The 17,732-nt window shown below is 43.5% G+C and overlaps 3 protein-coding genes across 6 annotated transcripts; 2 read left to right on the top strand and 1 right to left on the bottom strand.

Moving 5' to 3' along the window:
• Positions 1-3,735: 3,735 nt before the first annotated feature.
• Positions 3,736-5,949, top strand: LOC123091062 (mitochondrial import receptor subunit TOM6 homolog). The gene is made up of 2 exons (XM_044512461.1): positions 3,736-4,075; positions 5,700-5,949. The coding sequence occupies exon 1, from the start codon at positions 3,877-3,879 to the stop codon at positions 4,045-4,047; it is 171 nt and encodes a 56-aa protein (XP_044368396.1). The 5' UTR covers positions 3,736-3,876; the 3' UTR covers positions 4,048-4,075; positions 5,700-5,949.
• Positions 5,950-7,344: 1,395 nt separating this feature from the next.
• Positions 7,345-9,376, top strand: LOC123094435 (type IV inositol polyphosphate 5-phosphatase 11). 3 transcript variants are annotated; one of them, XM_044516440.1, is made up of 8 exons: positions 7,345-7,530; positions 7,652-7,805; positions 7,886-8,016; positions 8,107-8,183; positions 8,280-8,405; positions 8,527-8,714; positions 8,783-8,920; positions 9,005-9,376. In XM_044516440.1, exons 1-8 carry the CDS (start codon positions 7,496-7,498, stop codon positions 9,167-9,169), a joined length of 1,014 nt encoding a protein of 337 aa, XP_044372375.1. In that variant the 5' UTR covers positions 7,345-7,495; the 3' UTR covers positions 9,170-9,376. The 3 variants fall into 3 exon arrangements, with proteins under 3 accessions (XP_044372375.1, XP_044372377.1, XP_044372376.1); XM_044516442.1 differs by having other exon boundaries at positions 7,353-7,530; positions 7,673-7,805; XM_044516441.1 differs by having other exon boundaries at positions 7,357-7,530; positions 8,786-8,920.
• A 502-nt stretch (positions 9,377-9,878) lies between these two features.
• Positions 9,879-12,951, bottom strand: LOC123091061 (uncharacterized). 2 transcript variants are annotated; one of them, XM_044512459.1, is made up of 9 exons: positions 12,578-12,951; positions 12,387-12,448; positions 12,205-12,266; positions 11,256-12,135; positions 11,070-11,162; positions 10,876-10,974; positions 10,717-10,776; positions 10,465-10,625; positions 9,879-10,358 (listed from the first exon to the last, which is right to left on the bottom strand). In XM_044512459.1, the coding sequence occupies exons 1-9, from the start codon at positions 12,735-12,737 to the stop codon at positions 10,277-10,279; spliced, it is 1,659 nt and encodes a 552-aa protein (XP_044368394.1). In that variant the 5' UTR covers positions 12,738-12,951; the 3' UTR covers positions 9,879-10,276. The 2 variants fall into 2 exon arrangements, with proteins under 2 accessions (XP_044368394.1, XP_044368395.1); XM_044512460.1 differs by having other exon boundaries at positions 11,256-12,111; positions 12,578-12,949.
• Between the last annotated feature and the right edge of the window lie 4,781 nt (positions 12,952-17,732).

The following is a 17,732-nucleotide window of genomic DNA, read 5'->3' as shown; positions in this document are numbered from 1 at the left end:
AGAAAATTAAATTACTTTATGAATCTATTATGAGAGCCACTTATGGATTGCCTACCAAAGATGACAATACCTAGATCTATTCGTGTTTTTATGGCTAGCTAGGGGCATTAAACGATAGCGCTTGTTGGGAGACAACCCAATTTTATTTTTTTCTTTACTTTTTGCTCATGTTTAGTAATAAATAATTCATCTAGCTTCTGTTTAGATGTGGTTTTGTGTTTTAATTAGTGTTTTGTGCTGAGTAGAACCTTTGGGAAGATTTGGGTGAAGTCTTTGCGATCTTGCTGTAAAAAATAGAAACTTTTGCGCTCACAAGAATAGCTGTATTTTTTTTACGGAAGAGTGCTTTTAAGTTGATTCTTTTTGCAGATGATTAATAGACAAATTCCTCACATCCACCAATTTATTTCAGATTTTTTAGAGTTACAGAAGTATTCGAAAGTTATAGATTGCTACAGACTGTTCTGTTTTTGACAGATTCTGTTATTCATAGGTTGTTTGCTTATTTTGATGAATCTATGAGTAGTATTGGGGGGTATGAACCATAGATAAGTTGGAATATAGTAGGTTTAACACCAATATAAATAAAGAATGATTTCATTACAGTACCTTAAAGTGGTGGTTTATTTTCTTATACTAACGGAGCTCATGAGATTTTCTGTTGAAGCTTTGTGTTATGAAGTTTTCAAGTTTTTGGGTAAAGATTTGATGGATTTTGGAATAAGGAGTGGCAAGAGACTAAGCTTGGGGATTCCCAAAGCACCCCAAGGTAAAATCCAAGGACAACCAAAAGCCTAAGCTTGGGGATGCCCCGGAAGGCATCCCCTCTTTCGTCTTCGTCTATCGGTAACTTTACTTGAGGCTATATTTTTGTTCACCACATGATATGTGTTTTCCTTGGAGCGTCTTGTATGATTTGAGTCTTTGCTTTTCAGTTTACCACAATCATCCTTGTTGTACATACCTTTTGGGAGACACACACATGAATCGGAATTTATTAAAATACTCTATGTGCTTCACTGATATCTTTTGAGCTAGACAATGTTGCTCTAGTGCTTCACTTATATCTTTTTTAGAGCACGGCGGTGGTTTTATTTTATAAAGATTGTTGATCTCTCATGCTTCACTTATATTATTTTGGGAGTCTTTTAGAATAGCATGATAATTTGCTTTGGTTATAAAATTAGTCCTAATATGAAGGGCACCCAAGATGGGTATAATAAAAACTTTCATATAAAGTGCGTTGAATACTATGAGAAGTTTGATTCTTTATGATTGTTTTGAGATATGAAGATGGTAATATTAGAGTTATGCTAGTAGAGTAGTTGTGAATTTTTTGAAACTAGCACGTAGCAGCTCACATAAAATATTCTCCAAAATATTTTTTCTTAAAATTGGCTTGAAACTGGCCATGGTTGTGCCCAGCCGCAGGAGAAAAAATATTTCTTTTTTCTTTTTCTTTTTTCATTTTCCTTTCTATTATTTTTTCCTTTTTAATCTTTCCAGATTCATAAAAAAATTCTGAAATCTGGGAACCTTTTCTCAAATTGGTGAGCATTTTTTGAAATTCAAACATATTTTAAACTCGGTGAAGTTTTTTTGAAATTCAAATCTTTTTCATTAAATTCAAAAAAATCTGATTAATTTTTAAAAAACTGTTCATCGTATTAAAAAATCATCAAATTCAAAAAATCTTCTGGAATTCAAAATTTCTTCATCAAATTTATAGAAATGTTCATTAAATTTAGAATTTGTTCATCAAATACAAAAAAGTTCATCGAAAATACAAATTTTATTCATCAAAATACCAAAAAAGTCATGAAAATTGAAAATGTTCTTTTTTTGTAAATATTGAATATTTTTAATTTGGGGAGATTTCTAAAATTTGTGAACATTTTTTACATTATTGAACATTTTTGCAGTTCAAAACTTATTTTCAAATCTTGAACCTTTTTAAAGAAGAAAAAAACAGGAAAAATGTTATTTTTTGAATTTTGAATATTGTTTTGCATGCGTGAACATGTTTTTGAAATTCTAAACTTTATGAACGAAGCAAAAGGAACAAAAAAAACAGGGGGCCCCGTCCTGCACCTTGGCCGGTCCAAGGTCACGCATGGGGAGCGAGGGGGGGGGGGGCGTTGCCCTCTTTTTTGGCGCATAGTCGCTGTATAGGAGCTCTCCTCTTTGACGACAACATGTTTCTCAAAAAATAGAAAAAGAATTAGTTTGGCCAATCTCTTTTTTCTAGGTGGTAGTTTGGTCAATCTCCTAACGAACCCTTTGGCCCTGCCGTTCCGTGGTAATTGGGCCAGGCTCATCGTGCCCCGAAATAAGCAGTTCCCTAGGGGCACAGACGTAAATATGACCCAGACCTCACCGATTTCCTGTCCAAGTCTCGAGAGCCAACGAAACACATCATGCTAGGGTTTAAGCAACAACCTCGCCGCCTCCAGAACCCCAACCCAAACCCTCGAATCCGGAGAAGCAGAGAGGAACTCATCGACGACAACCAAGATGTTTCTAGGAGTTGCGCTCTCACCTCTACATCATGTCGGGTTGCATCGCCGTCATTCGCGCCGCCCCCTACTTCCTCCACTACCTCACCCGCGAGCCTGGCATGACGGAGCTCAAGCTCGAGCTCTATGGCAACCCCCGCCCCCTAAGATGAAATAGGTTTCCGGTGAAATAGGTTGGTTTCACATATTTTCTAGTGAGAAAAGGTTTGTTTCACATTTTTCTAGGTGAAAATGGGTTTGTTTCACATATGAAATATCAAAATAAAACGTGTTTGAAATGTATCAATGATTGGTCTAGTTCTAAAGTTCTTGGCAATAGGAGTTCAAATATATAAATTATTTCATAGACAAAACTTATGTTAAAAAAATACGAGTGCTTTAAATTGTCTAAGATAAAATGAAGTCTGTGGATTTGTTTGGGAGAAACAGAGAGAAGTGATGTCTGAGTGGCGTACTAAAATAGTATTGCGGTCTCACCAACTGACACTTATTAAATTGTACTTCCTCCGCAAACTAATATAAGAGCGTTTAGATCATTAAGTAGTGATCTAAACGCTCTTATACTAGTTTATAGAAAGAGTAATACGTAGAAGCTGCAATACCTATACATTTGATATACATGTGAGTGGGCCATAGCCAACACAAATCACTGAACGAAACATACGGTGCTAGATCTATCGCTATGTAGTGATACCCCGCGCCAAAAAGAGTTTGCGCAAACAGACACCATGATGACCACTCGCAAGCCGAGTTGGTTCAGCCAGTTCGGAGTTTTTTCTTACGTTGTTTTCATGTTCGCTGCTTTTGCTGCAACTTTTCTATTGGTGTTTTTGGATTTTCTTTATTTTGTTTGTTTAATACACTGTGAACAATTCTTTAATGTACAATGAACATTGTGTGAATACACACTAAACATTTTTATAATATACTACATCCGTTCCAAAATAGATGACTCAACTTTGTACTAACTAGAGGGATATATATGATGAAAATTTCAAATTACATGTTGAACAATTTTAATAATTATTGAACATTTATTTTTGAGGGGTTCTTTTTATTTTTTTATTTTTTTGAGAATCTGGTTCCTTTTTCTTTTGAGGGAATTTTGAGGGGTTCCTGGTCAATCTCCTTTTCGTGGTAACTGGGCCGGGCCCATCGTGGGCCGAAAGACGCAGTTCTCTCCCGGGTCACGGACGTAAAATATGACCCAGAACTCACCGGTTTCCTCTCCAAGTCTCGCGAGCCACCGCAATCGCATCGTGCTAGGGTTTAAGAAAGCAGCGTCGCCGCCTTCAGATCCCCAACCCAAACCCTCGAATCCGGAGAAGCAGAGAGGAACTCGCCGCCGACGACAGCCAAGATGTTTCTCGGCGCGATGCCCCGGAAGCCGAGCAAGGAGGCGGCGTACAAGGAGCTGCGCTTGCACCTCAGCATCATGGCGGGTTGCATCGCCGTCATCCGCGCCGCCCCCTACATCCTCCACTACCTCACCCGCGAGCCCGGCATGACGGAGCTCAAGCTCGAGCTCTAGGGCGCTTCCCCCGCCCCCGCCCCCTGAGGTGAGCCCTCCCGCCTACAGAAAAGAGAAGTGAATTGTCCAGTCATCGTTTGATTCGCTTACATGATGCTTGCCTTATTTCTAAGGGTTGGTAATGCTTGTAATTTTATGGTTCTGTGTGTACAGAAGGTGATCTGATTTGCAAACTGATGAATTCTGGAACTTAACTAATGGCCTTAAACAAGTAGATTGGAAGGAGAAGTTTTGTTTCATTGCAACATAATTGTTGCTTAAAAAGACGAATTAGCTGATTTACCATTCTAAAACTGTGTTATGATCTCACGTTTAGTAGTATCATTAGCTGATTTAGTGGTTCATATGTATTCTTTTAAAAATGCAACGAGATTGATTATACTATCTGCTGTGACCACAGTTGCACCTATTGCTGTTATCTGTTTTCTTGTTTGATTTCGGCCCATGGATCAAGAAATATTAATGTTTTAGATGATAATCTCATCTGTTAATCTTAAACCGGTGGTCCTTGACTCCTTGCCGAGTACAATGTTAACTGTATTTTATGGTTCCATGGATGCAGTATGTTCTGGATTTTAATTTTCCTATATCTAGCGTTGTCTATTAGTTGTTCTACTTTGTGGTCCATAAGCTGAGTCTTCCATAATGCTTGTTATTTATTGAGATTGCTTCCAAGAAGGAATGGTGGAATTGAGTCAGTTTTGCTTTTTCTTTTTGTGTGGCTTATATTATAGAATAATTGGAATAATGTTATCTTAGGATTGTGTTTAGCTTTCTTTTAATTAACCATTGCAATTAGAATGTTTCTTGCATATGTTTGGAATGATCTTTTGCCTTGTAACCAGACCATTTTAATACTAGGAACACAACACCTGCAACTCAAACTATTGTGTGCTTTAGGAAGAAACTAGAAATTCATATTGGAGGTTGGTCTCGATCAATAGTATGTCATGTTGACTTAGATGCTGAGTTGTAGAAACAAACCTAGTCATTATGCCCAATCCATTTAAATGCCAAGGTTTGAATGAACTGAATCATGCCACTAGGCCAGTGTCTTGGTCCCCGTCCATTAGACCGACTATGATAGTATTAGTTTTTGCCTGAGATCTCACTACCAGCCATCGTTTTCCTTCCTCAATGATCTGCTGTATAAATTGCCTAGTTTTTTTTTCAATACTCCCTCCGTTTTTATGTACTTCGCATATTAGCTTCGTCTCGGGTCAAACTTTCTGTACTCCGACCAAGTTTATACAAAAGAAATTATCATCCACAATACCAAATCAATAACATTGGAATCATCATTTATTTTCATACCATGTATATAAACTTGGCAATGAATCATCATTGAACTCACTTGGCAATGACTTGGGCCAAAGCTAATATGGGGAGTAAATAAAATCGGAGTGAGTATTTATTCATGGTAGGAAGACAAACGCAAACTACTCTGTTCTGGCGCCGTTTGCAGTTTTAATAGTCCTTTATCTGTTGGTACAGTATAGTTATTGCTAAGCCAGTAGTAGTTGGTTGCACCGCAATATTTTGTTCTGGACTTTGTATAGTTGCATTAACCTATTTGATTGCATTGTTATGTTTTGCTTGCTACAGATTGCAGTAAACCACTTGCTGATTATTTGTTTTATCCTTGTTATTAGGTGCGACTGGGATGGTGAAGTTACTCTCAGGATCAGGCTTTGAAGTACCTTATGAAACATGAACTTAGTTTTCCTTGATAGTGTTTCTTCCTTCTGTAGCGTGAGAATTCAATGACGGTGTTTGCATAAACTCTGTTGGTTACAATTACCACTGCCCTGACAACTTTGCGGGGTTTTAACAGTCAGCGATTTGTTGCTTTACATATGTATTTATTATCGCTGGGGTGTGATTTGTCGCTGCTATACTGAATTTGATCCGGTTGTCCTCTTTTGAAGACGCATCAGTTGGATCTGTCATCTTAACGTTCATTTGTCTGCTAGAACTACACACCAATAATGGAATGAGAAACATAATTATAAGAAATATCAATATGCAGCGGCCCTGAAGTCATCAATGAACGTTGGCTGAATTTAGATTCACTGAAAACCTAAATTGACCGGACCCTGAAAGACACGCCGGAGACACAAACAACGTCACCACCTCGAGACCCCAAACCAAACTCGTCTGGGTCTGATGTAGAGCTTGCCGCCGTCACTCCCTCTTCTCCAATGAGTCGGTGACCCACCAGACCCAGCACCGCATACATCTTCTTCGTCATCGCATCGCAGCCCCTCCAACGCCTCCCCCCGTAATCAGGACCTACCCTTCGGCGCCAGGGTTGACATTCCTTAACAACTTTTTGCAGGCCTCGTCTCAAACTCTGTGATTTGGTAGTCACTTATCTTTACAAGATAATGAATGTTCGTACTTTCACCCGCAAATAAAATAAAATAATGAATGTTGGTATTTTGATCTGCCAGTACTTGCTAACACCTGAAGTATTAAAATATGATATCAGGTGTGGTGCGAATTTTTCTTGGTTGGGTTTATACTTCTATGTATCTTTTCCTCTTTTTCTTTGGTTATTATATACATATTCTGAGAGTGGATTCATATGCTGTTTCTGAGATGCACTTCCTGTAAATATAGCTATTTTATGGTAAATGGCGCGATGCTATCCACAACACTGAAGTTCCATGTCTTCATTTTGCAGTCCATCTGATTTAACTTCACTGAGGGTGCTACTGACTTACTGGGAAGCCTATTCTGGTATATGCATTGCTGTTGCTTTGAAAATTAAAATTAAACAGACAAGAATAATAAATAAAATGTCAGGGCAATGCATTTCTGCTCATTTAAAATACACATGCCACCAGATAAAACGAGAGAGATATCGCTTTCACAAGACGGTTGTTTTTCCTGTCTATGTACCTACCCGCGGATCAGTGATGCACAAGGCTCCCATGGTGAAACTTCAGGAACACAGCAAGTCCAACATGTTCCCCAATTGAACTTCTCCATTAGAGAGCTCATGTTCAACCAAGTTACTTGCTAAGCAAAACTGTGGCCCTGTTTTCCGCCAAGCAATTCTACTGGACCTTTGTATGTGCCTAGTCTATTTCACATGTGCGCTCTTTGTGGAGTGCAGAAGCAGCCCTTGTAATGATGGGGCGACGAACGCGATCTTGTTGTCACATCAGAGATATCCAATACCTAACTACCCAATCCACACAGTCCAAGTGGTTGGTCTTCAGCATTCCACTTGTCCCTTTCTCTACTGCTATGTTGAAACTTTGCACCAGAATTGCTGACCAGGAAAACGTGATGACCAGAAGCATCTCAAAATCTGATCAATTTGGTTTCTGCAAAGAAAGGTTGAACTTTCGGAGTAGATCGGTATATAAAAAGCCCCCTTTTGTAATCTTCTCCCTGTAAGATAGTCGGAAAGGAAGGGCTCGGCCAACATAGACGAGACATGGGCAACTGCAGCAGCTTCAGTCTTCCAAAATGGTAAGTATTATATTTATCCGTTTGAGATAACAAAGTTTTATACATATCCAGTCTTATTAAAAGTTACTTTCCATATGAGAAATTCCATATGATTGATGTATATATACTAACGGGACCGCAGGATATTCGGTGATCTGCACAGCAACGGCATGGTTTCCATTGAAGAGGATGGAACTCATGACGGCATAAAGACGATCCGGATTCAGAAAGCCTGCGAGTTCACCACCAGCTCTGTGCTTTGTGTCTGCATTATCACATGGAACATGAACGGCAAGGTATGTCATATTCATGGCTGAGTTATTCTTGATGGTGGTTGGGCCATTTGCTTTGGTTTAATATTTGCTCCTCCGTGAAGATGTCTGTGCAGGACCTAAGAAAGCTGGTGAGCTCCACCAGGAAGTTCGACTTGCTGGTTGTTGGGCTGCAAGAAGTCCCGAAATGCGGCGTCGAGCAGGTTCTGCAAGAAGCCATGGCTGATACACACATGTGAGGAGTCTTCAAGGTTAATCTTTTGATTTCAACACTTTGAAGGTTTTCAACATATTCTGAAATACGGCAATGCTTGTCAAATTTCAGCCTGTTATGTCAGAAAGCCATGCAGTCTATTCAGATGTTTCTTTTTGGGGCAAAGAGTTCGGAATCGTACATCAAAGGTGATCCTGTTCTTACATACCTGACTATTCTTGGTGTTGAAACAGCACATCTAATATGATCATGTAAGTTTTGTTTAAATACCTGAATTTGGACAGAAATGAAGGTGGACAAACACGCAGTCGGAGGCTGCGGAGGCGTAATTGGGAGAAAGAAAGGAGCTGTGGCCATGTATGTAAACTTCAGTGGGATCCGGATGGTGTTTGTGTCCTGCCATCTTGCAGGTTGATTTCCAGCTTTTAGTCAATCAATTTCTTATTGTTGGGTCTTATTACCTTAGTGCTAATACTGAAAGCAACAACAATTCAATGATATAAACTAACAAGGTATCTTATTAAAGTGTAGCTCATGAACACAAGGTGGAGAAGAGGAACTCTGAATGCCGGCATATTTCGCACTCGCTGTTCTCCAAGAATGACATACATTATGCCAAATCTGCCGACATAACAGTGTGGCTCGGTGACTTGAATTACAGATTAGAAGGAATAAGCTCGATGCCAGCAAGGAAGATGATCGAGGAGAATCGCCAAAGTGTAAGTGTATGCTGGACCTATTCAATTTCTACATGACATAAATGCCTGACACATATGCGCTGTTTCAGAAGCTAAGAGACAGAGACCAGCTGCTGCAAGAAGCCGAGAAGGGTCAAGTGTTCAATGGGTACTGTGAAGGGACCTTGTCTTTTAAGCCAACATACAAATATAATGTCGGAAGTAGCAACTACGATTCAAGTTACAAGGTACCTTCAGTTAGTATCATGTTAAGATGTCAATTTGTCTGAAAGAAATTTAATGTCTTATGCATATGCTCTTCACTTCCTCAGATCAGAGTGCCATCTTGGACAGATAGGATATTGTTCAAGGTTGACCATTCTTCTGGCTTGGATGCGGTGTTAAGTTCATATGAAGCACTTGATTGTGTTAGCAGTTCTGACCACAAGCCTGTGAAAGCTCATCTTTGTCTGAAAGTACGTGATGGTGATTCATAGATTTATATTACAATTGACAATCGCAAGTATATTCAGATGACTGATTTTTTTTGTAACAAAATTGTAAAGGCAAATAGCATAGATGATTATCTATCCTCTTAAAATGATTTCGCTAGATGTAATTTGGTAAAGTCAAAATGCCAACCGTGTATTCATGTTGTTGTGTACTCCTCATGATGTTATATGGTGACGCGGATTTTTCGAACCGGTCGGCAGGCGTTCTACAAACAACTTCTGATGTGTTAAGGAAACAGAAATACCCAGCATATGCGGACACTAAACTTTGGTTAATACACATAGTACCATGTCAATATGGCATTGACATAGCAGAGCAGATTCTTTATTACAGCACACATTGTTTCCCATTGATACCCGGTGCACAAATCGTTGCACCACCTAGCAATCGTTTGATCAACTGTAATTGTGTGTAAAATTTGTAAATCAGCAACATTGTTCATATTGGTGCTATATTGTGTGCAGTTATTATAAAAATGAATCATGAAAAATATCGATATCCATGTTTATATTCAGGTATGTGGTTTGAAGTTCAAATTGAAGGGGGCCTCCATATTAGGAATTTTCATTTTCATGGACAGTTTGGATTTCACAATTTCAAACCAAGGAAGGAACACAATTCTTAACTTTGTACTCCCTCCGATCCAAATTAATTGATGCTTAATTTGGAATAAGCGTCTAGTAGGGGTGTACCAAAACAAAAGAATTTCACCTATTTCACAAATTTCATGGTACAGAAACAAGGAAACTGGATGGAACCCTGCAGCTCCCAGTTTACTTCTATGCCATAGATACACATTACACCACTGAATTAAATTTCTTCTGGGCTTTCAGCTACAAAAAGAATGTCTAGTAAAGATGGTACAGAACAAAAGAGTTTTACTCATCACACCAATTTCATGGACAAAAACAGGGAAACTTGACATAACCCTGCTGGTGTGAGAGTTCCTGGCCAACCCCCTCCTTAGTGTACAATTCTAGATGACAAAACTCACAAAACCAGTTCGACGCCATAGATACACATTCAGTCTTTTGGATGGAACAGACAATATAATCGTTGTCTTCTTTCATATTTTTTGCCACATGTTCTAGTCAAGCTGCTGCTGCTTGGAGCCTGGATGTTTTCATCGAGGCCTTCCTCTTTTCTCCAGTTTGAGAGGGTGCTGTGAAACCACTGAACACAGGGATATGAAAGGATATCATCATGTGCTAAAATTCAGAAATCAATGTGTAAATTCAGAAATTCAGAAAGGGGAAGGAACTGATTTGGTTTTGCAAACCTTGTTATTTTGGCTGTTCTTGTTGATGACGCTGCCCTCTGTGATTTCTCTACGGTTTTGCCTTTAGTCAGCGCAGGCCTCACATTGTTGGGCCGGATGCTACTCAAAACAGTTTTAGATTCACCAAGCCGACTCGTGGCGGTGTATGTAATTTGTTTCCTCTGAATATGCAACATGGACAGACAAGCAATTCAGCATGTATGTTTCTAAATTGTACCACCACTAAATTGATGTGGACCGGGAAATGCTCACCTGCTTTTCGCCACAAGTCAGTTTTTCTCTTTCCTTTCCATCAGGGCATCTTCCAGTTTGCTGCATCACATCACAGTAGTACATAGGAACAGTGAGTAACCACAGGTGGTAGTCGAAGAAATCTGAAATCTAACGTTGTGCACTCCTGATTCAACTTACCATCACTCGCCTATTTTCACCCTTCAGTGCTGGCATGATGTTCTTCTCGGCGACCGTCGGTTTTCTTTCTGGAATTGCATCTTTCAACACCTGTCTTTCCTAAATGCAGCACAAAGAGTAGAGGCCTTTCAGCAACTGAATGAAAATCCTTCACAAAAACAGGTAATGTGGAATGCAATGCAATCATAACTCACATCAGTCCTTAGCCTGAATGGCCTTAGGATGGTATTTTTCTTGAGCTTTCCTCCCTGCTCTGCATTCACTACCTTGTTCTGCCTTTTAAGCACCTGCAATTAGTCATGGCAGCATTTCAGGTTCACCATATCCTACCCACAGCTAAACCATGGCAAATCACATTACTAACGTCAGAGTTTCAGTACCTTTTGAGGAGCATTCTCACTGTTCTCCGACTGCTTGCTGTTTTCATCTTCTTCATCCTCCCGATTCAAGGCTTGCTCGGCGAGCTGATCACCGCATGGCGCATTCTCCTTGTCGTCGCCATGAATGTCGGGCTGCAATGGCTCCACCACCTCAACCCGTGATCCCTGCACCACCTCCTTGGGTTCTTGCCCCCAATTGCGCCTTGCAGTTCGTTTACACGAGTTCTCGTCCGCGTTGATGTTCTCACGGCCACTTCGGTTCTCTTTGTCTGTTTCAGCATTGGCGCATTTCGCCGAACAGCCCAAGATCATCTTCTTCTTCCCATTCCTTGGCTCCTGTACTCTCTTCGCGCTCTTCACCACCGCCGCCGTCTCCTCGCACTTCTTGGCGATCTTCGGCGTGGGCAGCTGCGACAGGTACCTGCTAGGCACCTCCCGGCACGCCAGGTTGAGCTTCTTCATCTTCGAGCAGACCTCGGCCACGGGAGGAGCCTGGCTCTTCGCCGGCGTCTCCTTCTTGGGCGTGCTCATAAACAGCGCCTTCACCACCGTCCCCTTGATCTCCGCCGCCGCCGTCGCGACCGGCCCCTTCTGGTGCTTCACGCTGAGGAAGGGCTCCTGCCTCGGCCGCACGGTCTTGCTCCTGGGCGTGGTGAGAGCCTTCTTCCTCGCGCTGGACGCTTCGACCCTCGCCGCCTTGGTCCGGACCGGGGAATCCCTCAGGCCGCGAATCCGGTGGCCCTGCAGCCTGTCCCTCGCCGCCTTCTCGGCCGCCCCCGTCGCCAGGCTCAGCCTGGTCATCCGGGTCCTCGGCGGCTTCGCCGGCGCCGAGTGGGGGCATTTCGGCAGCGTCGAGCTGCACGGGGTCAACAAATCCGATCTAAATAACAGTCCAATTCAGGCCGGCGTCGGGCGAGAAAGAAGAAGAATTTGGATCAGAGACGCGCACCTCTGGTTTCGCCTGCTGATGGCCTTGTGCAGCCTCACGTTGGGGCTCCTCGCCGCCATGACCTGCGGGGGGGAGGGATCAGAACTCGGTTCCGTCAGCCGTCGAATGCAGTCACGCATCAATCAAACACGAGAAGCTGCGAGATTCGATTCGGGAGAGCGATGGATGGATGGATGGATTACCCGCATGACGAAGCTCCTGTGCAGCGCCTCCGGGTCGACGTGCTCGTGACTCTGGTCGCAGCCTGCATATCATACGCCGCGGTGGCGGGTCAGCGCCGAGCCGAATTTGGCGTCTCAGATTCGACAGCGAGCGCCGGCGGTGAGGGGCTGTGGTTGTGAAAGGGTAGAGGATGGATGAATTGATTGCTTACCGACGCGGAGGCAGAACCAGGAGGGGTCGTCGGCGGGGCAGGCGGCGTCGGGCGCGGTGAGGTCGACGAACTTGGGCGCCTCGATGTCCTCGTAGAAGACGCTGTCGTACTCCTCCTCCTCCTCGTTGTCCTGGACGCCGAGGCTGCGGGGGATCTCCATCTGCGCCTCCGCGTTCCCGCCCGGTGGGATCGACGGTCTAGCTGTGGCTAGCTCGCGAGAGCGGCGGCGTGGCGCGTCGGAGATGGTGTGCTACGGCGGGGCTGTGGGCTGTGGCTGCTCTGGCTGTGGCGAGTTGGGCGATGGAATTTTGAGTCCGATCCGGGAGCGGCTGGGGAGAACTAGCCGTTGGAGCGGCGGCGTTTTCCTTTTTTCTTTTTTGAAACCGTGGGCCGTTGGCGATGTGGCAGTAAATAAAGAGATGATGTAAACTAAGAGCATTACTAGTAGAATCCTCAAACCCTTATAAATAACTGTTTTTTTGCAATTTACGAGCAAAAAATCGTGTAGACTAGAACTCCTTAACCCTCAAACCCTTAAATTTTTTTAAGGGTCCAATCCTCAAACCCTCTCCCAACCTTCAGAAGTAAGGGTTGGGGAGCAAAACCTATCCCAACCCTCACTTGGCGGTTATCCTCGCGCCAACTCCCGCGCCCGCGCCCACGCCCGCGTCCGCCGCTGCTAGTCGCCCCCGCCGCCGCCGGCCGCCCCGTCGACCTCCCGCGCGCCCGCGCCCGCCCAGCTCCCAGCCGCCGGCCTCTCCTCCACCTCCTCCCGGCCGCGGCCGCGCTCGCCCCGCCCCCGACCGTCGCCATCTGTCCCACCGCCCGCGCCGCCTGTCGCCCGGCCGGCTTCTACTCCCGCGCGCCCGCCCGCCGCCCCGCCGGCTTCTACTCCCGTGTGCCCGCCCGTCGCCTCCGGCTCCCGCCCGCGCCTCCGCCCCTCGCCCCCCGCCTCTCCTCCTCCCGCGCCCCTCCGACTCCGCGCCCTTCGCCTCGACCCGCCGCCACCGCCCTTCGGCCCGTGCCCGCTCCCACGCCCTCCGCCTCCCGCCCCCGCGCCCTCCGCCTCCGCCTCCCACCCCTTGGCCACTGCCCTCCGCCCGCGCCCGCCCCGCCATCCGCCCTCCGCCCCCGCGCTGCCCTCTGGCTGTCGTGCACGAGGTGCTCGACGGTATGCCCGCAACGACAATATTGTTCATGGGGAATATTTCGTTATAAGGGTTGGGTTTGAGGGTTCTAATCTTTGCCCCTGTTTTTCAACCCGTAAAAGTGCACAAAAAGATCATTTTTGGACCCTTAAAACGCTAGTGAGGGTTTGAGGGTTTGAGGGTTTGAGAGTTCTACTAGTAACACCGGGCGTGAAAAACGTGAAACCCGGCCGTGCGGAGTAGAAGGTGGCTAGATGTGCACGCACAAAGCTACAGTGTGGAGTATATTTGAAGCTAGATTAAGCTAGATTACCGAAACCGACTATGACATGTACACTACACGGACACGCATATGTGCACGGGATTAACTCTTAATAACCGTGTGGAGTACAACATACCTGCGTAGCCGTCAGTTTAGGGCTTGGCCTCCTCCCCAAGAAAACTTAGGGTTTCTGTTCACACCAGATTTTGGCATGGTCAAAAACGTAATTAAGAAGGCTTCAAATGGAAAAGTGTTCAAAGTGAGAAAGTTCCCATCGTCAAAAGGAGAAACTTTGATATTTGGGCCGTAGCCGTCCGATCTAATCTCTAAGGCCGAAGTTGTGTTTGAAGTACTGAGATTATGAATTCAGAACACTATTAGGCTGATTATGCCCCCAAGATGGCTTCATATGGGAAAAGTTTCTACACGGATTGTCATCGTCTCGTCGAAACGATCGATTTTGATATAAAAAACGTCTAAATCGGAGCTCGTATGCAAAAGTTAGAGCCAAAACGGTGTGCTGCATAAGTCTGCCCCGGAAGTTCCGGGAAAAACTTCCGGGGAGGTTCCGGGATAAACCGAAAGTTTGCACGCGGTGCGTCCCGAAACTGGAATTTTAACATTATTTGCAGATTTGCAGGGCCGATTTCAACATCAAGATGACCTTGGATGAAAAAGTGATCAACTAAGAATTTTTCTGCATTGCAAGATATACAACTTTGCTTTTGGGACCATCGCGATCCGAAGCCATGTGCGACCTCCAGGAGCTGTGCAAGAGGGCTACTTGATGTAATTTTAGCCCGGAAGTTCCGGCCCTCGTAGTCCGAGTTAGGTTATGTTTTGATGTTTTGGACGTGATTTGAGTCCTTTTCTTGTACGGGAAGTCTAGCCGCCTCATATATATGTAAGGGGTGACGGCCGATTGAACAACACACAATCGATCAATTCATCTACCACTCTTTATCTTTTATCTTTTCTCCTTAACCCTAGTTCTTCTTCTTCCTCGTTCTTCGTTCGTTCTTCTTCAGTGCAGGGTGGCGAACCTCGAGGCCCTAGGGGCGGTCAGGCCGACCTAGGGCAGCCCATAGCCGCCGCGCGTCCAGACGGGGTCCCTCCCGGGCGTGTGGGGTTTTGGGTCCTTAAAAGCACCCGCCGGATTGTCTTGCGTACCGCGCTTTCGGCAGGTCTCCTTCGACGTGAGCTGCGGTGCGTCACCCCACGAGGGTACACGGTGACGTGTTCGTGTGCGAACACACTTTTTGGCGACTCCGCTGGGGACGAAGCTTTGAACGGTCTCCGGCCCGTTCTTGCTACGAAGAGATCGTCATCTAGGGTTTGCAACCTACAAAGGTAACATGAATACCCAATTCACTTATGTGGATGCAAATATTGCATATGTTGTTGCTAGATCGTTTAATGAGCATAATGTGTCGGCTAGCCCTAGCTTTATCAACCATGCATCTAATTATGTGCAAGAGCCGATGCAACAAAATCTCCATGCTTCTACCTCATATAATTTTAGCAACATGGAACATATGTATACGAACTTCCATGCATCGGCAGCCCCACAAATCCATATGCCGATGAACAACATGATGAGTTCCGTTAATTAAGTTGAAACACTTCACATAGGAACTTCTGATAGTATGCAACAAAGTGCTTCACCTTTTTATTCATCGGCAACTAGCTTGCAATATGTTAATCAAAACATGCCGGTGGATATGGGAATTGGCCATGCTACTACTAGTTATCCGGCCAATTACCCTCAATCATCATATGCTACACCTCAGGCTACTAATTGTTTGGCACCATATGCAACTATGGGTATTCATAATTTGGCTTCGCACCTTCATGCTAATAGCTGAATAAGTGAAAATTCTATAGGATCACATGTGTCTTCACCTAGTATCATAGCATACAATGTTTCCCCTGCAAAATTACAGAATTTTGGTGACATCTCGTTACCAAAAGAGTCTAAAAGTGTCGGGGGGCAATTCTATCCAGATTGGGTCATTAAGAAAAATCTTACGTCTTTTTGGGACGAATGCAATGTTGTTCTACATGAATTAATAAAAGAGGGAAGGCCTATTAATTCTGCTGCAATTCAAGCTAGATTATGCCAAAAAGAGAAGCATTAGGTGTGGCTAGAATTATCAAAAAAGATGGTGATTTGGATAACAATGTTAATTCGGCTATTGAAAAGACCGAATCAAATATTACACATGCCGAATCTATTCTAGAAAAACAGGATGACAAGGTGTTGGGGAGCTATTCGAAAGAGGAACAACCTATCATTCAAGTAACGCAACCATCATGCTCTCCCAACGTGTTTGAAAAGGTATGTCTACCAAGTGATTTACCTATCTTTCGATTTGGTCGCAACTCTATTGTTGATGCTTCTATAAGAGAAATTCTCATAAGTAATTTTGAAAGACCAATGACGAAGGGAAATTTACTTGTTAGCAATAAAACTGTTATAGAACTCGGTCAATCTATTGTGCCATTTATAAAGACCGATAGTGACCTATTATTGCAGGCAAAGTTTTCCCCATTGCTTTATCAAAATTTCATATCTAATTGGGTAGCTTTGCTTGTTTCTTACTTAGCTTGCACTTGGTCTCAATTGAGACATGTGTATTCTAACTATTTTCGTTTCAGAAATTTAAAGCCAAGGTCAAATTCTTTTGAGAAATCCCATGCTAATTTTATATTGTATCCAAAGACATCGGAGATAGAGTGCAAAACACAATGCATAGCTGAATGGGGAGATTCTAAATCTGAACCATTAGTTTGCTTACCTCCAAAGCCATTCGCACACCAAGATCGGCTAGAAAACAAAAGGTATACCTTCGATTCAAACATGTGTGATCAAATCTTTGATTTGTTGTTAAAAAATAATTACACTAGAATTCTTGATCACCATGCCATGCCATCTATCCAAGGACGAATGTATTGTAAGTTGCATGATTCGTTCAAGCATAGTATTAAGGATTGCAACATGTTTCGTCAAATAGTTAAGTCGGCCATTGGTAAAGGACGATTGAAATTTGTTGAGACACCAAGAGATGACGAGTCCATTCCAATTGGTACCGATGGCAAAAGGCTTTTGCATCGGCTGCTTCAAGCTGATCCATTTAAAGAGAAGGTAAAAACTACAGGTGATGGGATCAAGGTTTCAAGTAAATTAGTTGTTCAAGAGCACAATGAAAATATTCTTGAAGGCATGAGTTCTATCGAAGATACAATGAAGACGCCAAGAACTGGGGGGCAACAAGAAAATCCAAAGATCGATGCAAGTCAAGACAAAGGAGATAAAGGCCGCAATAAGCACAAGTGCAAGAAATCCAAGGTCACTTTTGCACAATTATTAGATAATTATCAAAAGAAGAGTGAAGAGAAGAATGCTTATCGGCCAAATCATGCAAAGAAACCAAGATCACCCCAAGGCACAAATATGAGGATTGGTATTGGCAAAGTGATAATTTTAATGCAACATATTCATATCCTTATTTTGGGCCGCCAATGCCAATGCCGTGGATGCCTCCCTATGATTATATAGATACATATTCATCATGGGACAGGTATGATAGAAGGCCACATTCTCCATCTTATTCTAGACCATCTCACCAATACTATGCAGCTCCAAGAAGATCAACATTTGAACAATCACGTGTCAAAGACCATAAAGAGTCAATTAAAGTGTTGACATTGGCTACAAAAGGCAAAGAAGTGAAGCAATCAATTG

Source organism: Triticum aestivum, chromosome 4B (assembly GCF_018294505.1).
Source record: "Triticum aestivum cultivar Chinese Spring chromosome 4B, IWGSC CS RefSeq v2.1, whole genome shotgun sequence".
Lineage (NCBI taxonomy): Eukaryota > Viridiplantae > Streptophyta > Magnoliopsida > Poales > Poaceae > Triticum > Triticum aestivum.
The sequence above is the reverse complement of the archived record's forward strand: the minus strand, read 5'-3'. Positions and strand labels throughout refer to the sequence as shown.

Coding starts and splice junctions, on each gene's coding strand:
- LOC123091062 (XM_044512461.1), top strand. CDS start 3,877: ATGTTTCTCGGCGCGATGCCCCGGAAGCCGAGCAAGGAGGCGGCGTAC.
- LOC123094435 (XM_044516440.1), top strand. CDS start 7,496: ATGGGCAACTGCAGCAGCTTCAGTCTTCCAAAATG. Junction 8,406..8,526: donor TGTGTCCTGCCATCTTGCAG/GTTGATTTCCAG, acceptor ATTAAAGTGTAG/CTCATGAACACAAGGTGGAG. Junction 8,921..9,004: donor ACTACGATTCAAGTTACAAG/GTACCTTCAGTT, acceptor TCACTTCCTCAG/ATCAGAGTGCCATCTTGGAC.
- LOC123091061 (XM_044512459.1), bottom strand. CDS start 12,737: ATGGAGATCCCCCGCAGCCTCGGCGTCCAGGACAACGAGGAGGAGGAG. Junction 10,975..11,069: donor CATTCAGGCTAAGGACTGAT/GTGAGTTATGAT, acceptor TGCTGCATTTAG/GAAAGACAGGTGTTGAAAGA. Junction 10,359..10,464: donor AGAACAGCCAAAATAACAAG/GTTTGCAAAACC, acceptor CCCTGTGTTCAG/TGGTTTCACAGCACCCTCTC.